The following is a 19,427-nucleotide window of genomic DNA, read 5'->3' as shown; positions in this document are numbered from 1 at the left end:
TGCAAGGCTGCAAAATGTATGCAAATTTTGTTGTGGAAATAACACGCATTTCAATTTGCATTTGCATTCACCATGAAAAAACTTGTTGCATTTGCATTGCAGTTGGACTGGAAATATTTGTAGGAAATACGACATAACTATTTTTTTAATATAACTTATAGTGTCCGAGTAAAAGACGCTTGGGAATTGAGTTCCAAGTAAATGTAAAGGTTTCCTCAAGTGATATCATGGGAATTTCATCGAGCTCGTATTCAGAGAATCTGCATTATTTCTTATCTGCATATAAATTCCAAAGATTAATGAAATTCGTTCTAGCATAGACTATATATTGAAAAGAATACTCAGTCTCATGAAATATATAATAAGTCATTTGGGTCAACCTTGAACTACATCGAAAATAACCTATACTTCAGTTTTATACTCCCGGCCAACACATGTGTCTAACCGCACAAGTATAACAACTTTATACGCCACTAAGGCTAACCGGGTTGCATGCGACCTTTTTGTTTACGAGTACATATATACGTGTGTAAAACTGACGTACAAACTGGCGCATTTGTTTTAATGATCCCATTAATATTACAAACAAGTAATAAATTTTACACGATCAACACAATTGCAGAAAATTTATTCTTGCTGAGGCTACGTTTAGTTTTTAATTTATTTTTATAATTATCCTTGACTTTTCAAACCTATAAAGTTGTATTAAGTAACCTCTAATCTTTCTTAACATTACTTAACACAAAATCAAGATAAAATTAAGATTTATATATTGTAAAAATGTAATAAAAGTATGAAATCGATAAGAATCAACAAGATAATACCGGTGGTTACAAGTTAATACTTTATAATTTATCTCGATACCTAGATTTTCATGTTGGGAATACAAAAGAGGATTATCAGCTTAATAATTATCAAAACTAAAATTAAATTATAAATTAACTAATTACAATAAAAATAAAAAAATAAATTTTATAAAATAATAAAAATATAATTATAAAAAAATAGCACTAGCAATACCAAGAATATAAATATCAAAATATATATAATACTATAATGAAAATAATAGCTTAAAGAGTAGACAAAAGATTAATAAAGAATCGTAAAAAAAATACCTACAAATATTGTTATTTTGAAATCTTATTGTCTAATTGAATTTTTATATCTAAATAAATAGTTTCCTTTAGTTTTCAACTGATTTTTAGTTTAGTTGTAGAGGCAGCTAGCAATGCGAAAAAATTTGCATATCATACACTGTTAATACTTATGTTACTGGTTGTATTAATTCAATGGGATTGCGTGCTATCAATTGCCCACGTAAGACCCCCGCTTGAGTTCAATTATAGATAAATTTTCAACTTACGATACAGAAGGTTGTCTATTTGCATTTTGAATCATAATACCAACGTTTATTTCTACGAGAATAATCACTGGAATTTTGAATTTGTAAAGTGGGAATTATATTTAAAAAGAATTTAAATCTATTTTTGGCAAAAATCGCCTGGCAATCTGGGGAAATATTCATTGTCGAAATTGCCCTAGGGGGCAGATGGGGACATTGTTAAAAGTGCCTTTCAACGGTTTAGTACTAAGTACTGATAAGAGATAGACTTGTACTTGTTGATGGCAATATAGGAAATAAATACTGCAGGGCATTCGCGACACTGATAAGACAATCGGCAATTGACGTAGGTCCCAAGACGAGCAACAGCTGTGATAACAGCTTAAAATCTCTTAAACCAAATACTCCCAAGTTAAAATTGCTCATTTGGCAACTCCAGCTGCTGTTGACTTAACGTCACTCAATCTGTCAGACAGCTGACTAAAAGCTGCTGATATTTAGTCAATATGTTAACTGAAAACATCTCGTAAGTTCTCTTGTCAATCTTTGATAGATCTCACAGTTAAATTAAATGATTGAATAAGTATTATGTACACGAAAACATTTCAATATTGATTTTCTCGTATATAGTATATAGCATATACATTCATAAGCTTAGTCGTCAACTTAATCACTTCAGTGCTGTGAACAAAGTTCAAAGAGGCTATCATTTGTTTGGATGATGTTGCCATATGGTAAACAATAATGAACTGTTCTACATGTCTACTAAATACCCAGTAAAAATATCTAGAATAGAATTATTTGTATTGCTACAAAAGTTGAACGTATAAAATCTTTAATGAAGCAATATACCCGCTAAAATTTATAGCACAGGGTGTAAATCTCAACACGCACATTGAGTGACAAAATAAATAGCTCGTTTTTAAGCGCTGCTGACTGTGCAGGAGGTAAGAGTGAGATAATGGGGAAATGCGAAATAAATATGTACAAGTGCGAGATTATTATAAACTCTTGACTAAACTGATAAATGTAGAATACACTTGGAGCAGGGTTCAATAACTCGACACTCGCTTTTCGCGGTTATCAGCTATTTTACAGCTCTAAAATAGATGCAAAGACCCACAGAGTGAATATGAGTCCCCAGAACAACACGTTTAATACTCGTACGTGTACAATCAGATAATATATCTAAATATATACCTACCTACAACAACGTACTTTGAGGTGTGGACGGGTATGTATGTATCTATCATAATATTATATTATAAGGAAACTGGGAGACAGAGTGCGTTAACAAGGCAACAACTTGAGTACACAAAGAGAAATTTCTGTTAATTACTACTCAAAACTGTGAATCTTTGTTGTAAGTAGCACTTGCTGTGGGTGGAGTAAGACGCAGTTTCACTTTGAACGAAATAAATCATGTTAACGCGCTAATTAGATGAGTAATGTCAGTTCTAAAATTATAGCTGAGTGCATTATTTGGACTTAATTGGTTTTTGCAAACTTCGAAAATGGATTAAAGGCTTTATGAACTTGAAGAAAGCCGAATTTAATGACAAAACAAAAGAAAAATCCTATAAAAGTTATTTTTAACACACCTGTGTAACTGTTCTTTTCCATAGAAAGTCATTCATCAGCCAGTGAGTGTGTAATAGATAAAGAATCTATTTAAATTTTAAAACATTGTCTCATCATGGAATATTCTATTTTAGCAATCAACTGCTAAAGAGAGTAAAATTGCAGTGAAAAATCGATTTATAACAGATCTGTATAACACTTTTGATTCGTAGATCAGCAAAATAGCTGCGACAGAGGGTTGAATTGCATTGTAAACACCAGTAAAAACAACAACAAAACTGGTATACACACACAAATACTTATGTATTCTGCTTCCACCTCTCCCACACACACACACAATGGAATTTCTCGCAGTGCACATCATATTCACTTCGACTTCGACCGATGATGAGAATTAAATAGAGCAACTCTCTGTTGACTCGCTAACACCGATGTGATAATAATAATGAAAAGACAACGACGACGAGTTGCTGAGTTGTCGAAGTAGTAAGAGGTCTAAGCAGAGCAGTCATTAGATGCGATGCTCCAGCTAGATTCCTATATACAAGATCATGTCTTGACTGTGGATGAATCTCTTTGTTTTTGTAGCGATTAAATTTGCACTTTGTGTCGTTGTTCATATGTATATGTATGTATGTACGTATGTACGTAAAAAAAAAACATAAATTAAACAAGAAATCCCGATACGTAAACAACAACGACAACGAAGACAGGCAGCAATCAAAGCTGTCGGTCGTCTTCTCCTTATCAATACTTGAATGCAGCGACGCAACTGAGCAGAGCAGGAGAGCAGCAGAGACAGTGGCAGAGGGAGAGCAGAGCAGCAAAGCAGCAGCTGGCAGTGAATGCGTTCTGCGCGCGTCGTAGTAATAACTTGTTTCCTGGACAGAACGCAACGCGCTCCGTTCCAACTCAAAACGTACCCCAATTTCAAAGAACAACAACCATATAGAACTGGAACAATAACGAAACGATACGAAACGAAACAAAAAGAAATCTAATCGCGGGGTGCGCAGTAATCGGAATCGTAATCTCAATCGTTTTGATAGTGCGTGGTCCGCTAATCATAATCCGTTAGTGGCTAAGATTGAAACAGTGGGCCACAAAAGCGAGACGAATATGTAGTATTGTCTCTGGACTTTTCTTATTGGGCCAAGTGGGCAGGCAGGCAAGTGTTCAATTAATTGTTGGTAATGAAAAAACTAAGCTGAATGGAAAGCTAAGCTGACAGTAAACTCCATTTATATGCAACGAATTTGTAACAAGTCGAACGGAAAACCAGCTTGTCGCCTTTCAAAAAGAAAAACAATAACAAGAACAGAGAAAAAAGAAAACAACAACAACTGCCAGCGATCAGCAGGCAGACAGCAAGCAGCAACGGAACAGCGACGAAAACAAAGAATCAAGTGGAAAACAAAGAACGCGAGCACAAGGCAACAAAACAAAAAGCAAAGACTGGAGCAGCAATAACAACAACAACGAGAACAACAACGAGAGCAAGAGCAATACCAGCAACAAGTAATAAGAAATAACAAATAACAAATAACAAAACCAGAACGCACAAGTATCTATCAGCTACAAACGACAACAACTCCTATGTATAGCGTGTCGGGTCGCAGTGGAATTAATAATAATAATAAGAGAAGACGAGCACAAAAAAAACGGCAATAATAAGCTAAACATTTTGACTACATTTTTTGTGCGCATTCAGCGTAAATAGCGACAAATTATTAATTAAGACGACAAATGTTTGGCTGGCGTCTCAGTAACTGCAAGCCAGAGCGAGAGCATCTTATTTACAACAGCAAGTGCAAGCGAGAGACAGCAGCACTCAGAAGAGAGAGAGAGAGTGTGTGTGTTTGGGAGCGCGGCTGCAATTTAATTGTGCGTGTTTCATTTCCATTTCGTTGCGCACAACGTGAACAGCTGAGCTGCTTAGCTGCGCCGTCAACGTCGACGTCGCTATTTCTGCTTGATAAGCTTTTTGTTGCTGATTGTTTTTTTCGTATTTTCAAGTGCATGCGATCAACTCGATCTTTGATTTGGATCTCAACACAATCTCATGCTCTCGCACGCTCACTCACACTCACTTACTAAAAAGACATCTTCCGCAGGCCGTGTCATTGTGTTATCAGTCAATGGCACGGAGCACAGAGACTTGCTACATTTTCTGCAGCGCCAAACTAATTTTATAGCAAGCAGACGACAGTCAGAGAACAACTACAAGAACAATTGCATCGGTGCAACCTTCAAAAGCTTTCAACGCCTGCTGCTTGCAAACGTATGTATGTATGCGCATATACCTATGTGTGTGCGTGTGTGTGTGTTGGTATGCATATCAGTTGCTTAATTATTCAGGCTAAGAACGGTTTTTATTTATTTGGTAAATATGTGTTGATCTGTGAATGCGCAGCTTGTACAGCAATATGTAAATCATTTACTTAGTTAGACACCTCAACAAGTTCGTGTATTATCGCCAAAATCTCTTATTGATAAGTTATAGACATGTTTGTATGTATGCGTGTGTTTTTAAATTATTGGAAAATTTTTATTTTCGTATTGCAACACAGCGTTAGCTTATCAGAAGCCGTTGAACCGTTTTTTTTTTTTAGCTGAAATCAGATGCAAAACTTGGCAAATAGAGTAGAAGAGTATTCACAGTGGCTCACAGCTTAATTGACCCTTTACATTTTTGACAATACTTTTTTTTCAATTAAAATATTAAGATCACAAGGATTTTGTTGTGATATTGTATAATAACTAATTCCATATATTACTTTTAATGTGTATTGTTAAAATTGAAAATGGAAATTTGTTAAATTTGTTAAAGGATAATACAAATTAGAAAAGAGAAATATTAGCTAGTGCTTTTATATGTTTTTCAAGTACACATTTATTTGTATTATTACTTTTAATTTTTGTTATGCATTTTAAGTATTACGATTTAAAGTAATCTAAATAATAAAAATTAATACATAAAATCTGATGTTTCTTATTCTGAAAATTTCTTATTCATCTTAATAATTGATTTTAATTATCTTATAACGTATCTTGCTTATTTTTAAAACTTAAGCTGACTTAAAAAGTTAACTTCTGAATCTTTTTCCAATTCAAAGATAAACTCTTATAATGTTACAAATATATCTGTAAGAATGGTGGCCCAAATTAGCTATGAGACACTGTATGTAGGTACAACAAATATCCCTTGTGCTTAACTATATACTTAATATTATTGAAATATGTACAAATAATCGCTAAATATTTTCTTTATGAATTGTAGCCTTCTGGTAATATATGAGTACAAATACGTACTTAGTATTTGCCGCGCTGCTGTTATCAGTAGAGAGCGACTCTATATGAAAATACATAAGTACATATATTAGTATATAGCTGTACATTGTTGTACTTTGATTTGATCAGCACGCGTAGCTTGTGAAAATATAAAACCCAGATTAGTTGGTACACATTCTGTTGAACGATCGGCTGGTTAAGAGCTGCTTAAGCTGCACATCCATCTAGACAAATACTATATATTCCTATATAGATAGGGACAGAAATATTGTAGGTACTGACTCGAAATATATATATTCTATAACTTTGTAGGCATTTGCGAAGTCGAGTGTGTCAAGTATGTGTTCAATGAACTCTACGCCACAAATCGATGAAGCATCAATATTGTGATAAGAGTTCCACGTGTACTTGAATTCCCAAAGACAACCCTATTATACATATATAGGCTGACTGTCACACGTGGCCGATAAAGTCGATTCAAAGTTAAGATCAAGACTTTTATTTTTACCGTTTTTTTTCTTTTATTCTTAGTGAAATACTCAACCAGAAACTGATACAGAGATAATGTCACATGCCACCAGCAATGATGTGGCACAGCAGCTGCCCCATCAAGAGGATCTCACAGTGCAAAACAAATCAAAGTCCAACACTTTGAACTCGCAACATAATGGAAACACAATGGGCCTTGGATACAGCAGCAGCTCGGAGACGTATTCGCTGCTAGACATGATACTGGACGCCTTGAGTCTACGCAATCTATCGTCCAAGGATATTGGCTCACTGATAAGTGAGTTGTAATACATGAATACGTTCGAATTGAGCACTCACTAAACCATTTTTTGATTCTCCTCATTTGACCTTAACAGTGTTGGGCTTCATGTTTCTGCTGTTTGTGATAAGCGTGACCGGATTCTTTGTAATGTGGTTCACCGAATACTATAATAATACCATGCTCCAGGTAATTCCCCAAATTCGCATAATCCGAGTCTTAATCGTTACATTTTATCCGTAATTCGTTACTGCGTTACTTACAGAAACTAGTACTCGCTAATAATTCGGAGACAGCCAAGAGTTGGATGAATCCAGAAACTGATTACGATACTGTACTCAAGGCCCACATCTTCAACTATACCAACATTGAAGAGTATCTGGACGGACGGGCGGATAAGATGCATGTTGTGGATCTGGGTCCAATCACCTACCAGGAGCACACGGTGAAGGATGAAGTGTCCTTCAACGATAATTACACAGTTACCTTTAGGGTAAGTACATTCAGATGAAAGCAATCATCATAATATTAAATAAAATTAATGGTAGTAGCAGGTAATCTGTTCTATGACTATGTTCTATGTTCCCATGCCACGCCTTCTTTTATTTTTGGTCCAAATTTTCTTTAAAGTGTTAAGAATATATATTTAAAATTTTAGACCGAAATCTCACCGGCAGCGCCGTTGCGACGAAAAGTTGCTTCCGCGGCAAAGATTTTAGCGATCACCCAAATCAAACAACTGGTTCAAAAGACAAATAAACTTGAAATTTTTAAAGGCATTTTCAATATGAAATGAAAAGTCAAAAGTGACGGAGATTAATTCCTCTTCGAAAATCAAGAAATTTTTCTTCGACGACATTTTGAAAAACCCGCTAGTTTAGCGTGAAAACACTAAGTCCCGCTAAAAATGAAACCCCAATAGTTTCCAACCATAGAAGCAACAGATATGTCCCATATATCATTAAAAAGGTGTGTTTGAGGGCTTTTAGGCGTAGACTAAAAACTTTAAAACTTTTTTTCTAAAGTACTCGGGTAAAATTTTACCGGTGAAATAAGGTATTTTAGCTTACATTTTAGCGATTTCCGACAAAACGGCTCTAACGATTTATTTATTTTCAATATGCTCTAACATGTATAACTTTTTTTAGCTTTTGATATATGATACATAATTTTTGCAGAGGTGTTTGGAAGATATTACCTGTTATCTAAATAAATACATTTTACGGTCGGTGAAATATCACGTTTTCATACGAAAAACTTATTCGTGTTTCGAGATATCTAAACCAATCTGACAGATAATGCATATGTCAGTCTTATACATACTGACTAAAATTGGTTCAAATCGGTTCACTATATCATATAGTTACCATTGAAAGGATCGGTCATAAATTAAGTTTTAGTATTAAAAAAACTATTATGTTTTTTAAGATATCTTAATCACTCTTAACGATAATGCATTTATGTCAGTTGTATTCGTCCTGACCAAATTTTATTGACATTGGTTCACTATATCATATAGCTGTCATGGAAACGATCGGTCGAAAGATAAGTTTTAGTTTTTAAAGTATTTTTTTTTTTTGAAATATATTGAAGTTGGTCTTATGCATACCAACCGAGCTTTATGAAAATCGGTTGACTATATAACATAGCTCTCATTGGAGCAATCAGTAGAAAATTAAATGCATCAAATCTTCGGTGTGCCAAGCAACTTTTAAATGTCTGAGCATAGGGTATCCTGCGTTCATGTAATTGTGAATTGATTTTTCAATTTGCAGTAAGCACATTAATAATTTTCTTTCAAAGTATCAATGTCAGAAGCAAATAAAATTCAAAAGATTTCTGAAATCTTCCTCTTAACGACGTTAAAGTCTAGTGACGAAAGTTTTTCGATGTCCCAAAATTTCTGATATCCAATTTTGTGAAGAACGATATTAAATTTAATATATAAATTTAAAAAAAATATATAAACTAAAACAAAAATGACATTCGACACTGCGTAAATAGTTATTTTTATGTACTACTCAACCTTTTTGCGTATGGTGCGACTCAGAAGTTTTTTCACAGTAAGAGCTTTATATATATCTAAATTGAGTCACGGTTATCCCCTAGTCGGTGTCTCGACTAAAGCCCCGACTAAAACTAACAATGATTACAGTCTCTGGATTTCAGTGTTGTTCGATGAACCTCTTTTAATTAATGAAATTGAACTTTGTGAAATGCCTTTTTATATAATGATGTAATTGATGATTCCTAAAGATTGTTTTTTGTGATTTCTATTGCTTGACTGTCCATCCCTGATCTAAAACTATTCCTTGACATTTGCAGGATCGCAAATCATACAAGCTTCTGTCGAATAAGTCAACAATACGGGAAGATGATGTGGTGCTGGTGCCCAATGTGCCCTTAATCTCGGCTGCGGTGCATATTAAGCGGTTTCCTCTGCTTCAGCGTGCGGGTATCACGATGTTTATTGCCCAGTTTTTGAAGGAGCCGCTCTTTAGGCGCCTGACTGTCCATGAATATCTATGGGGCTATCCGGACAAGATCATCAGTATGAAGTCTCTCCAGTCTATCGGTCGCGGAAAGACGCATTTTGGCCTACTGAGAACCGTAAGCTCAAGTCTTATTCTTAAATTCTTAAACTCAATTTAAATTATATTCAAATTCATTCATCTATAGCGCAATGGCACCAGCGTGGACTCGGTTCAATTGAACACTGGCGAAGATGACATCTCAAAGTTCAGCATCATCACACAGTTCAATGGGAAGCCGCAGCTGGATTTCTGGGAGGGTGACGAGTGCAATAGCATCAATGGCAGTGAACCCTCCATGTTCTCACCCAGCATATTGCAGGAACGCAGACCAGTGAATGTCTTCCTGCAGGTGCTGTGCCGCAAGGTTCCGCTTCACTTTGAGAGGGAGGAGACCATATACGATGACATCAATGTTTTGCGCTATCGCACGCCAATGGACGTGTTTGCCCATCCTTCCGAGAATCCGGCTAATGAATGCTACTGCAGGAACACCGATCTCTGCTTGCCGAGCGGGGTCATCAATGCGACCAGATGCTACGATGATTCGCCCATCTTTCCCTCATTCCCGCACTTCTTCTCTGGCGATCCTGTACTGTACAAGAACTTTGAGGGCATCAAGCCGGAGGCCGAACTGCATCAGACATTCGCCGATATCCATCCGCGTTTCGGCTTCCCTGTCGGTGGCGCCTCCCGCGTACAAATCAACATAATGGTGGACAAGACGCCGCTCCTGATAAGTAAGTGAAGCTAAATCAGATCAATTAACTGGCCAGTAACCGAACCAAATACACTTACAGATCAAGCTTATCACCTGGAGAATGGCACCATCTTACCCCTGATTTGGATTGAGATAACCGCTGGTGACCTTAACGACGACCTGCTGCGCACGCTCTACATCAGCACATTTGGCCTGGACGCCATACAGCTGGCCCTCAAATACGGCACCCTTTTGGTATCGGTCACCATGTTCAGCCTGATCGTAGCGAGCGTTTACTATCTGAACAGCAGGCGCGACGAACAGCAGCTGGAGCATAACAAGTCCTCAGCCGAGCTGGAGGCTCTCAATGGGGGACCAGGAAGTAGCGGCGTTGTTGTGGTCCAAGTGCATGTGGCACACAGCGTCGGTCATTCGCATCATGGGGGTCATGAGTGCCATTAACAATTTGTTGTAGTTGTAGTTGTAGCTGTAGTTGTGGTTGAGATTGGGGGAGCGGGTGGGGTGGGTAGCATTAAGTATGCAGCCCAAAGGAGAAACGCGTTAGTGTGCCTTAAAAAACAAAGAGATTTTCGAATTTGTCATGATGTAGCTTAGATTAGTATTAGCCTAGAACAAAAACTGTAGACTTAATAAATTGTATATATGTATAATATGTATAAAGAATCCAACAAATGTTCAATAAATTATAAGAAGTACCTCAAACACAATAATAATAAATGATATATTAATATTTACAAATCAATTTATTTAAAATCCCATTCAAAATTAAGGTTTCCGTTACATTTGCTTGCTGACAAGAGCTGAGCAGCACAGAGGATGTTATCGATAGACAGTTGACTACCGCTGAAGGTGAACGGGCACATTGGAACAGCGCTGCCAGCTTAATCAAGTTTGTAAACGCGCAGCTTTGAATACCAAATTAAATTTTTAACAATTGTTTAATTTTGCTCCAACAAAATTTTACACAATTCGAACTTTAATTCTAATTTAAATTAAAATCCAATTCTCTACCTTCAAATTTATAGAGAATGATAAGAACATAGATAGTTTCCTTTTCTATTTTCAAAAGAGTGGCGCCAACTTTTGTCTGGTTTGCGAAGCACATATGCGCCATCTATGGCCTTACTTTTTAAGTAGAATGTGATAATAAACGAATTGCGGACTTTTAATTTGTTATAATAGCAAATATTTATTGTTTCTAAACAAAACGAAATTCGTATATTAGTTGCTTGTTCAACATTTGATTGTTTTATAAACCTTTAGTTATTAAATGCATGTATTTATTAATGTACTTCGATTATAAAATCGGTTGAGTTTATTGCATGTTGTTGGGAGATTGAAAATGTGTTTTTTTGGAAGATGGAAAAGTTAATACGCGTATTTGTTGTAGATTTCCTTTTTTTATGTATGTATTATTATTATTTTGTTTTGCGTTTGTTGTTTTTAAGTTTTTAATTAAGTATAATAGTTTATATAAAAAATAACAGAGAAATTATATAAAAGAAACATTAAAATATAATCGTTTATTTTCTTTTTGTTGTTTTTTTTTGTTTTTGTTTTTGTTGATTTTTGTTTTTAATAATTAACGCGTCAATTGCCAGAATCCTCGCCATCTAATGATTCATCCTGCACCGATGAGCTGTCGTCGCCGCCGCCGCCCCCGCCGCCTCCGCGCTTGGATGAAGGTGTGCCCGTGAGCCGGGTGGAACTGAGGCCCATGCCGCCGGTGCGTCTATAAGGTAAATGGAGAGAGTATGCAATTAATTAAAGATGCAAAGGAGTGATATGAAATAGAGTTACTAAGCGTGCAGGTCAACAAATTAAACATACACGTAAAACAAAACTAGATCGGGGAACAGTCTCTAAGATTCTATTGTGGGAACAGGGCAGATCGAACTCGGAAACACAATTAGATCGCACGGAACGCATGTGTGTATGGATACGTGTGGCTGTGTGTACGTGTGTGTGTCTGTGTATTTGGATAACATGCACGAGATTCTCGGGTACATTCTCTGGATTATGAGGAATGTTGATGATGATGACGTTGGCCAGCACTTACAGCCTACCAAAAGTAGAAGCGAAGCGAAACGAAACCTAATGCAGACCCTCACAATTCATAATGAGTGCAGCATCCTTTTTGGGCGAATACGCCTTGGCCTTTTCAGTCTCGGCCACCTGAATCGAGCTATAGATGAATGACAACCGTCGAGTTGAGAGCGTCAATAAAAAATAACCAAAGAAATAAAATAATAAAAGAAATAAAGGTTATTTTCGGCAAGCCGAAGACTTAATACCCTTGCAGAGCCCTGTATGAAATTTTGGGCGTTCCCATGATAGCTATATGATATATTAACTCGATTTTAATTTGATCAAGATGCGTATATAAATAACAAATACACTATTTGTGAGATTTGTTGAGATAACTCGTGAAACCAAATTTTTCATTCAAAGCGTTGATCTTAGGTCAATCGATCCTATGATATAGTATTCCGATATTAGGAAAATTTGGTCCGAATGTATAAGAGTTAACCAAATACACTCTTGTTAATTATAGAGTTAATAGAGTTATCTTACTAAAAATTGATTTCCGACCGATCGCTTTGATTGAAGCTGTATAATATAGTTATCTGATTCTTTTAGTTTAAATTTTATCAAAAAAAAAACTTAAAATTTGAGACAGACGGACAGATTAACTTGGTTTTATGACCCAACATGTCATAAGAAATATATGCTTTATAAAATCTGCCACTCCTCCCTTAATGCATTGCACATTAAGAATACCCTCTGCAAAGATTATATACTAATTAGACAGACTCATGATGCCTCATGACTCATGCCTGTTCCTGCATCCTACTTAAACCCCATCAGAATGTTTTTCACACTTACCGCAATTTCGTTTTCAGTGAGTTAATCTCACGGTTCATGGCCTCCTGCGATTCGATCATATCCTCGCATTCGCGTTGATATTTACGCTTTTGCGTCTTCTCCTTCTGCAGCTCTTCCTCGGTCTCGTCCAGATTGCGCTTGAGCAGTTTGATGCGGCTATTCAGCTGTGGAAGCAGAGTGGAAAACATAAAAAGGGATTCTTTACAAAGAAAGCGAATGGTGTTAAAAAGAAACCTACTTTATCCATTTGCTCCTTATGCTGATCGACGTGTCTTCTCTCATCCTCAATGTTCATTGTGAGCTCCTTGATCTTCTTGTCCATCTTGCGATTGGCCTTCTGTTGCAGCAGTCGCTCCTTGCCCTCGTTCTCCAGCTGCTCCTCCAGATTGGTGATCTTCGCCTCGAGCGTGGCAATTGTGGCCTTCACCTTGGTGCGTTGCGCCGTCTCAATCTCGGCCAGCTTGGCCTTCAGCTCCTTGTTCTGGCGTTCGAGCAGGGCACGGGTATTCTCATTCTTCTGCGAATTGGACTTCTCGTTGGCCAGCTCCGTGGTCAGCTGTTCAATTTGCAGCTGCGCCTTGCGACTCCGATCGAGCAGCACCTCCGAATTGGACTGCTCCTCTTCGAGCTCCTCCTCCAGGGTGGCAATGCGCGCCTCCAGACGACGCTTCTCGTCGATCATCAGGGATCCCTTGCTCGCGTTGTTGGCAATCTCCTCGGCCAGTTCATCGCGATCCGTTTCGGCAAGGCGACGAGCCCGCTCCGAGCTGGCCAAATCCTCGGTCAGCTGTAATACTTCCGCTTCCAGGGCCTTGACCTTGCGGTCGGCCTCTTTGCTCTGCGCCTGCAGCTCCTCCTTGGCGGCCTTGGCTTCCTCGGCATCGCGCAGCGCATCCTTGACTTGTGCTTGCAGTTTCTTGGCATGCTTCAGTGCATCCTCCTTCACCTTGTTATGCATCTCCATGGTGGTCTCGATCTCCTTGAGGTCACCCTCCAGTTTCTTCTTGGATGCCACCGCAGCCGTGCGCTGCTTACGCTCCTCGTCCAGCTCGGCCTCGAGATCGCGCAGCTGCTTGACAAGACCGCGTCGCTTCTCCTCGGCGCCCTCCTCCTTGGCCTGCAGGTCACGTTCGAATTGGGAGCGCAGCGCCTGCATGTTGACCTCGAGACGCAACTTGGCATCCTCGGTCAGCTGCAGATCATCCTCGAGCTCCTCGTTTTGTGCTTTCAGCTCGGCCAGCTGCGATTCCAGCGCACGTTTCGCCTTCTCCAGCTCGTGGACGTTCTTGTCGGCGGTGCCTTGAGAGTTGGCCAGATCATCGAGTTCGTTTTGCAGCTGCTTGCGCTTCGTCTCCAGATCCTCAATCTTGTCGTAGGCCTCATCCAGCTCACGGGATACCGACAGCACCTTCGTCTCCTTCTCACGCGCCTCACGCTCCGCCGTGTCACGCTCCTGGGCGATCTGTTCTGATATGGCTTTCTCTTCCGCGAGAATCTTGTCGAAGTTCTTCTGCTTCTTCTCCAATTCGAGCACCTGGCAATGGCAGATATGGACAATATTTAATTTATGAATTATAAAGATAGAACTATTTCTTGATTTGTATCGAATTATTTATAAAAAAAAGGACATCATATGTTCATATATATTCATCTATTATATCATCTAATATTGAACAGCTCCTATTTTTATTATAATAATGTCTTAATTTTCAAATTTTGTTATGTAAATCTCGAATAAAAAACACTATTCAATTAAACTAAAAATTAAACTCATATTTAGTACCAAAAAAAAGGCAAAAAATATATTTCAGTGTATATCGTATGTCTCTCATTCATGTTTTTAATACGTGTACTTTTAGTATCGTTAAATATTTCCAACAAAAACTTTAGATAGCTCATAAATACTTATTATAAAAAGATAAAATAAGAGTAAGTTAAATTTAAAAATACATTGAATCGTTTCAAAGATTTTGATCCAGAAATATTTAAACTGATATTTTCCCATTTATCCATTTATATATAATTATTTATAGGGTTGTTTTTTTTTTTGGAAGCTTTTAACTCTTATTTCTCGATTTCGGTTTGTAAATATAAATGTAAATTAAATCTTACCTTCGTGCGTTGCGCCTCCAATTCAATGGTAGCATCCTCCAGCTCCGACTGTATCTTCTTTTTGCTCTTGTCCAGACGATCGTTCTGGGCCATCAGCTCCTTGACCTGTCGCTCCAGGGCTTCAATGTCCTTGTTGAGTCGCTTCTTGCCTTCTTCGAGTTCCTTGGCCAAATCGGCGTCCTCCTCGGCCTTCTTCTTGATCTCCTGCATTTGGGCTGTCACCTCGGCCAATTTGCGTTCAAAGTTGCGCTTGGCCTCCTCATCCTCCTCGAGCTGTTCCTGCAGCGCCTCCTTTTCCGATTCGATTTGACGCAGCTTCGAACTGAGACCCAATTTCTGGCGAGTTTCCTCCTCCAGAAGCTGTTGCGCCTCCGTCAGCTGCGATTCCATATTGCTGGCAGATTTGACGGCCGCCGATGCCTTCAGTTCTGCTTCCTCCAGCTGATTGGTGATGTTCTCGGCCTCCTGCTGCAGTTTCGTGCACTTCTCTTGGAGTTCGGAACGGGCACGTTCAATCTCTGCCAGTTTAACCTGCAGCTCGGCAATTTGGGACTCCGCCTGCTTGCGACGACGGTCGTTCTCCTGCCTGGAGCTGTTGACACTGCGCAGTTCCGTTGCTAGATCCGCATTCTCAGCCTCGAGAGTGCCCTTGGCCTTCTCCAGCACGGACTTGGCCTTGCGCAGATTCTCCAGCTGATCGTTGATGCCGTTCAATTCCTGGGAATGCTTATGACGCATTTCGGCCAGCACGCCCTCATGATTGACGCCCTCCTCCTCCAGTGACTTCTTAAGCATGGCCAGCTCCTGTTCGCGTTTGGAGCGCAGTTCCTGTTGGGCTGTGAAACGGAAAGGCAGAAGAATTTAATATCAAAATAAACTGCAGCTTGAAACATCCATCCACAGTTGGCACACTCGTGTGAAATTTATTCAGCACGTAAATTGAGCTCTTGAAGTTATCAAAACCAAAGAGCTTCAATAAAAAATAACTACTCTGTAAATCAGAGGTGGGCACATAGTGAATCACTTGGCTCACCGTCTTTCCGTTAATTTTTAAGTGTTTATTTTGATTTCATAAGGTTCTTTCTTTGATTTAGAAGTTGTGGACCAGTGTTCTGAGTATAAACTGGACCAATAAAGAATCAAATTTGTCATCCCTGCTATTACAATTTAAAAGTTATTTTTGTAATGATAGACATAAGTGTTAAATCTGGTGTTTTAGATTTTTTTTCTGCCTTCCTCCACAAAAATTATTTAAATATTTCTGCGATCTTACACATTTGTTGTGCAATATTAAAAAAAAAAACTTCCTTTGTTGCTTGCACAAACTTAAATTTCGATTAATAACAAAGTAAACAAATATGTATTCTTTCAGTAAAAAGAAATAATATCGTTACTTAATTTACCAAAAAATTTAGCTTTTTCCTGCAACTTACCAGCTGTGGTGTCCAGGGAGTCGAGCAGCTCATTCTTGAGCGCTTCCAGTTCCTCGCTGAGATCGCGACGCAGCTTCTCAGCCTTGCTGCGGGCCACCTTCTCGGCCTCGAGATCTTCCTGGATCTCGGCCAGCTGTGACTCCAGTTCGCGTTGGGCCTTCTGTGCGGTGGCTTTTGTGGCAGACTCCTCATCGATGCGCATCAGGGTTTGAGTGAGCTCCTCCTCTCGCTTGGCCAGCTGCGTCTGCATCTCCTCGACCTGGACGCGACGCTCGTTCAGCTGCTCCTTGAGATCAGCCACCTCGGTTTCGATCTTGCGCTTGGTGCGATCCGATTCTTGACGCTGTTGCTGATCCTTGTGCATGCGTTCCTCCAGCTCAGCAATAGTCGCCTCGTGCTTGGCCTTCAGCTTGGCCAGATGCTTGGCCTTCTCCTCCTCTTCGGCCAGCGTTTGGGATAAATCATTGGCGCGCTCCTCGAGCAGCTTCTTCTCCTTGAGCAGCTTCTGGTTTTGATCGTCGGTTTGCGCCAGATCTTCCTCATGCTTCTTGATCTTGGCATCCAGTTGCACCTTTTCTAGCTGCAGTTTTTGGCGAGCTGCCTCCTCCTCCTCCAGCTGCTCCTCTAGATCCTGAATATGCAATTCCAATTTCTTCTTCTCGCCGCCCAATGCAAGGACACGCTCCTCTTCCTCCTCGATACGTGTCTCCAGCTCCTGCATCATGTCCTCCAGCTCCTGTTTGCGCGCCATCAGACGTGATCGCGACTCCTCCGCCTCGGCACACAGCTCAATCTCGGCCTGCAACTGCTCGGCCAGCGTGGTCTTCTCGACCAGCGCCTGTTGATATTTCCGTTCATATTCCTGCGTATTCTTGGCCAGCGTATCGAGCTTCTCGCGCACCTGCTTTAGCTCATCCTCCTTCTGGACAAGCTTCTCCTCCTGCTTGGTCACCTCAAGCAGAGGCTTCACCTTGGTGTACAGACGCCACCATTGCCAGTTGCGCAGCTTGAGATAGGCGGCACAATTGCGCTGAATGATCCGGATGGCGTTGAGCTGCTGGAGTCGCTTCTGGTAGTTGCGACGGGCGAGGAAGCCGCGACAGAATGCCTGGAAATTGACTATCAGATCGGAGATCTTGAAATCGCGCTCCTCCTCGAGATGTGCCAGCACACCGGCGCGGAAGAAGATCTTCGATTGTCCGACACGATAGAGATTCGAGTCGAGCTCGAGGGCCTGAATCATTTTCTCGCAGGCCTTTTTGCCATCCATGAATCCCTTGGGTATGACATTGGGTGTGAGCAGTTCGTAGCGTTGCCTGAACTCCTGGAAGGGTATGCGATTGGGGAAGCCCTGGCGACAGATGCGTATACCCTCGAGGACACCGTTGCAACGCAACTGGTCCAGCACCAGGGGCGCGTCGATCTTGCCAGCCCGCTTCTCGTGATTCGGTATGATACAGCGCACAAAATTCGGGTTCGTGTTGCGCAGCGTGTCCATCAGCTTGGCCAGCTGCTCCTTATACAGATGCGACACGGTGCGGAACATGCCCTTGCGCGTGCGCGCACCAAATTGTGTATCGGTTAGCGCCTGCTGTGCCATGCCGACTATTTCCGCATCCTTCCAGATGTTCACGACAAACGGATCCTGCGATGCCTGCAACAGCGACACAATATTCTCATTCAACGGATCCATATTCTTCATCAGCCACTTGGCCGCCGAATAATCAACGCGTCCAGCATAATGAACGATGGCAAAATCGGCGACACCGCGGAAATCTGTCTTCATGAACTTGGGATGCATTGAATGCGCCGAGACGAGCTTATCGACAAAGGTCTTGTCCGTTGCCTTGGGGAACCAGCATTCCTCATCCAACAAGGCCATAATGCCACCTGGCTTATCAATCAAATCAATAGTAGGCTGCAGATCGAGTCCGAAATCAATGAACTTCCATTCGATGCCCTCCCGCTGGTATTCCTCCTGCTCCAAGATGAACATGGTATGATTGAATAGTTGCTGGAGCTTCTCGTTCGTATAATTGATGCACAGCTGCTCGAATGAATTCAATTCAAAGATCTCAAAGCCAGCCATATCGAGAATGCCAATGAACGAGGCACCCTGACGCTTGGTGCGATCCAAGGAGCGATTGATGCGATTCACCAGCCACTTGAACATGCGCTCATAGCACGCCTTTCCAATCGCCTCCACCGCGAACTCGACTTGCTCCTTGGTCTGGGCCTTGGTCACAAAATCGCGACCCACTTTAATGCGGGGCGTGAGAAAGGCGCGCGTCATGTCCGTAACGCTCAGACCCAACAGATGGGCAATCTTCTGGGCCACCGTGTTATCGGGCAGTGTGGCCTGATCATTGTTGCGCTCCTGACGGAACTTCATGCTGCCAAAGAGCAGGACCGCGCTCACAATGCGGAATATCGAATTGAAGTCGTCGGTGGTCATGCCCATGATGTTCATCGATTTGACAGTCGCCTGGAATTCGGCATAATCATCAACGCCGGGCACGGGGAGTGTGCCATTTGAGAGGAATGGATACGACTTGATGTCATCAAGTATGAATTTCTCACGCTGCTCCGGCGTTGCACCCGCCAGCAGCTGATAGAAAATATGGAATGTTCTTTCGTCCTTCGCTTGACGAATGGCACGCGACTTCTCCAGCAGATACGTCTCAATATTGGCTCCCGATATGAAGCCCGACGCATCAAAGTTAATTCTGATGAACTTGCCCTGCAATGCAACACAATTAAT

General features: G+C 40.4%; 2 protein-coding genes across 3 annotated transcripts in view; one reads left to right on the top strand and one right to left on the bottom strand.

Annotated features, from left to right (window-relative positions):
- The first annotated feature begins 3,758 nt into the window (after positions 1 to 3,758).
- On the top strand, positions 3,759 to 10,885 carry LOC117784860 (lysosome membrane protein 2). 2 transcript variants are annotated; one of them, XM_034622710.1, is made up of 7 exons: positions 3,759 to 4,441; positions 6,746 to 7,001; positions 7,081 to 7,172; positions 7,249 to 7,476; positions 9,309 to 9,593; positions 9,663 to 10,254; positions 10,315 to 10,885. In XM_034622710.1, exons 2-7 carry the CDS (start codon positions 6,779 to 6,781, stop codon positions 10,674 to 10,676), a joined length of 1,782 nt encoding a protein of 593 aa, XP_034478601.1. In that variant the 5' UTR covers positions 3,759 to 4,441; positions 6,746 to 6,778; the 3' UTR covers positions 10,677 to 10,885. The 2 variants fall into 2 exon arrangements, with proteins under 2 accessions (XP_034478601.1, XP_034478600.1); XM_034622709.1 differs by having other exon boundaries at positions 3,759 to 5,204.
- Positions 10,886 to 11,522: 637 nt separating this feature from the next.
- LOC117784854 (myosin heavy chain, non-muscle) overlaps positions 11,523 to 19,427 on the bottom strand; it is a 31,113-nt gene continuing 23,208 nt past the window's right edge. Inside the window, exons 8-12 of the mRNA XM_034622699.1 lie at positions 16,667 to 19,406; positions 15,234 to 16,069; positions 13,360 to 14,655; positions 13,122 to 13,285; positions 11,523 to 11,967 (exon numbers count right to left, since the gene is read on the bottom strand). Coding sequence (XP_034478590.1) covers positions 11,826 to 11,967; positions 13,122 to 13,285; positions 13,360 to 14,655; positions 15,234 to 16,069; positions 16,667 to 19,406 — 5,178 coding nt within the window. The 3' untranslated portion in view covers positions 11,523 to 11,825. The remainder of the gene's footprint in view (positions 11,968 to 13,121; positions 13,286 to 13,359; positions 14,656 to 15,233; positions 16,070 to 16,666; positions 19,407 to 19,427) is intronic.

The sequence above is a fragment of the Drosophila innubila genome (genome assembly GCF_004354385.1).
Source record: "Drosophila innubila isolate TH190305 chromosome 2R unlocalized genomic scaffold, UK_Dinn_1.0 1_C_2R, whole genome shotgun sequence".
NCBI classification, from domain to species: domain Eukaryota; kingdom Metazoa; phylum Arthropoda; class Insecta; order Diptera; family Drosophilidae; genus Drosophila; species Drosophila innubila.
This window is presented reverse-complemented; position numbering and strand designations above follow the sequence as displayed.

Bases quoted from the DNA above. Each gene is read 5' to 3' on its own strand.
- LOC117784860 (XM_034622710.1), top strand. From the start codon at position 6,779: ATGTCACATGCCACCAGCAATGATGTGGCACAGCAGCTGCCCCATCAA. The intron at 7,002-7,080 runs GTGAGTTGTAAT...TGACCTTAACAG, and splicing joins GGATATTGGCTCACTGATAA to TGTTGGGCTTCATGTTTCTG. The intron at 9,594-9,662 runs GTAAGCTCAAGT...ATTCATCTATAG, and splicing joins ATTTTGGCCTACTGAGAACC to CGCAATGGCACCAGCGTGGA.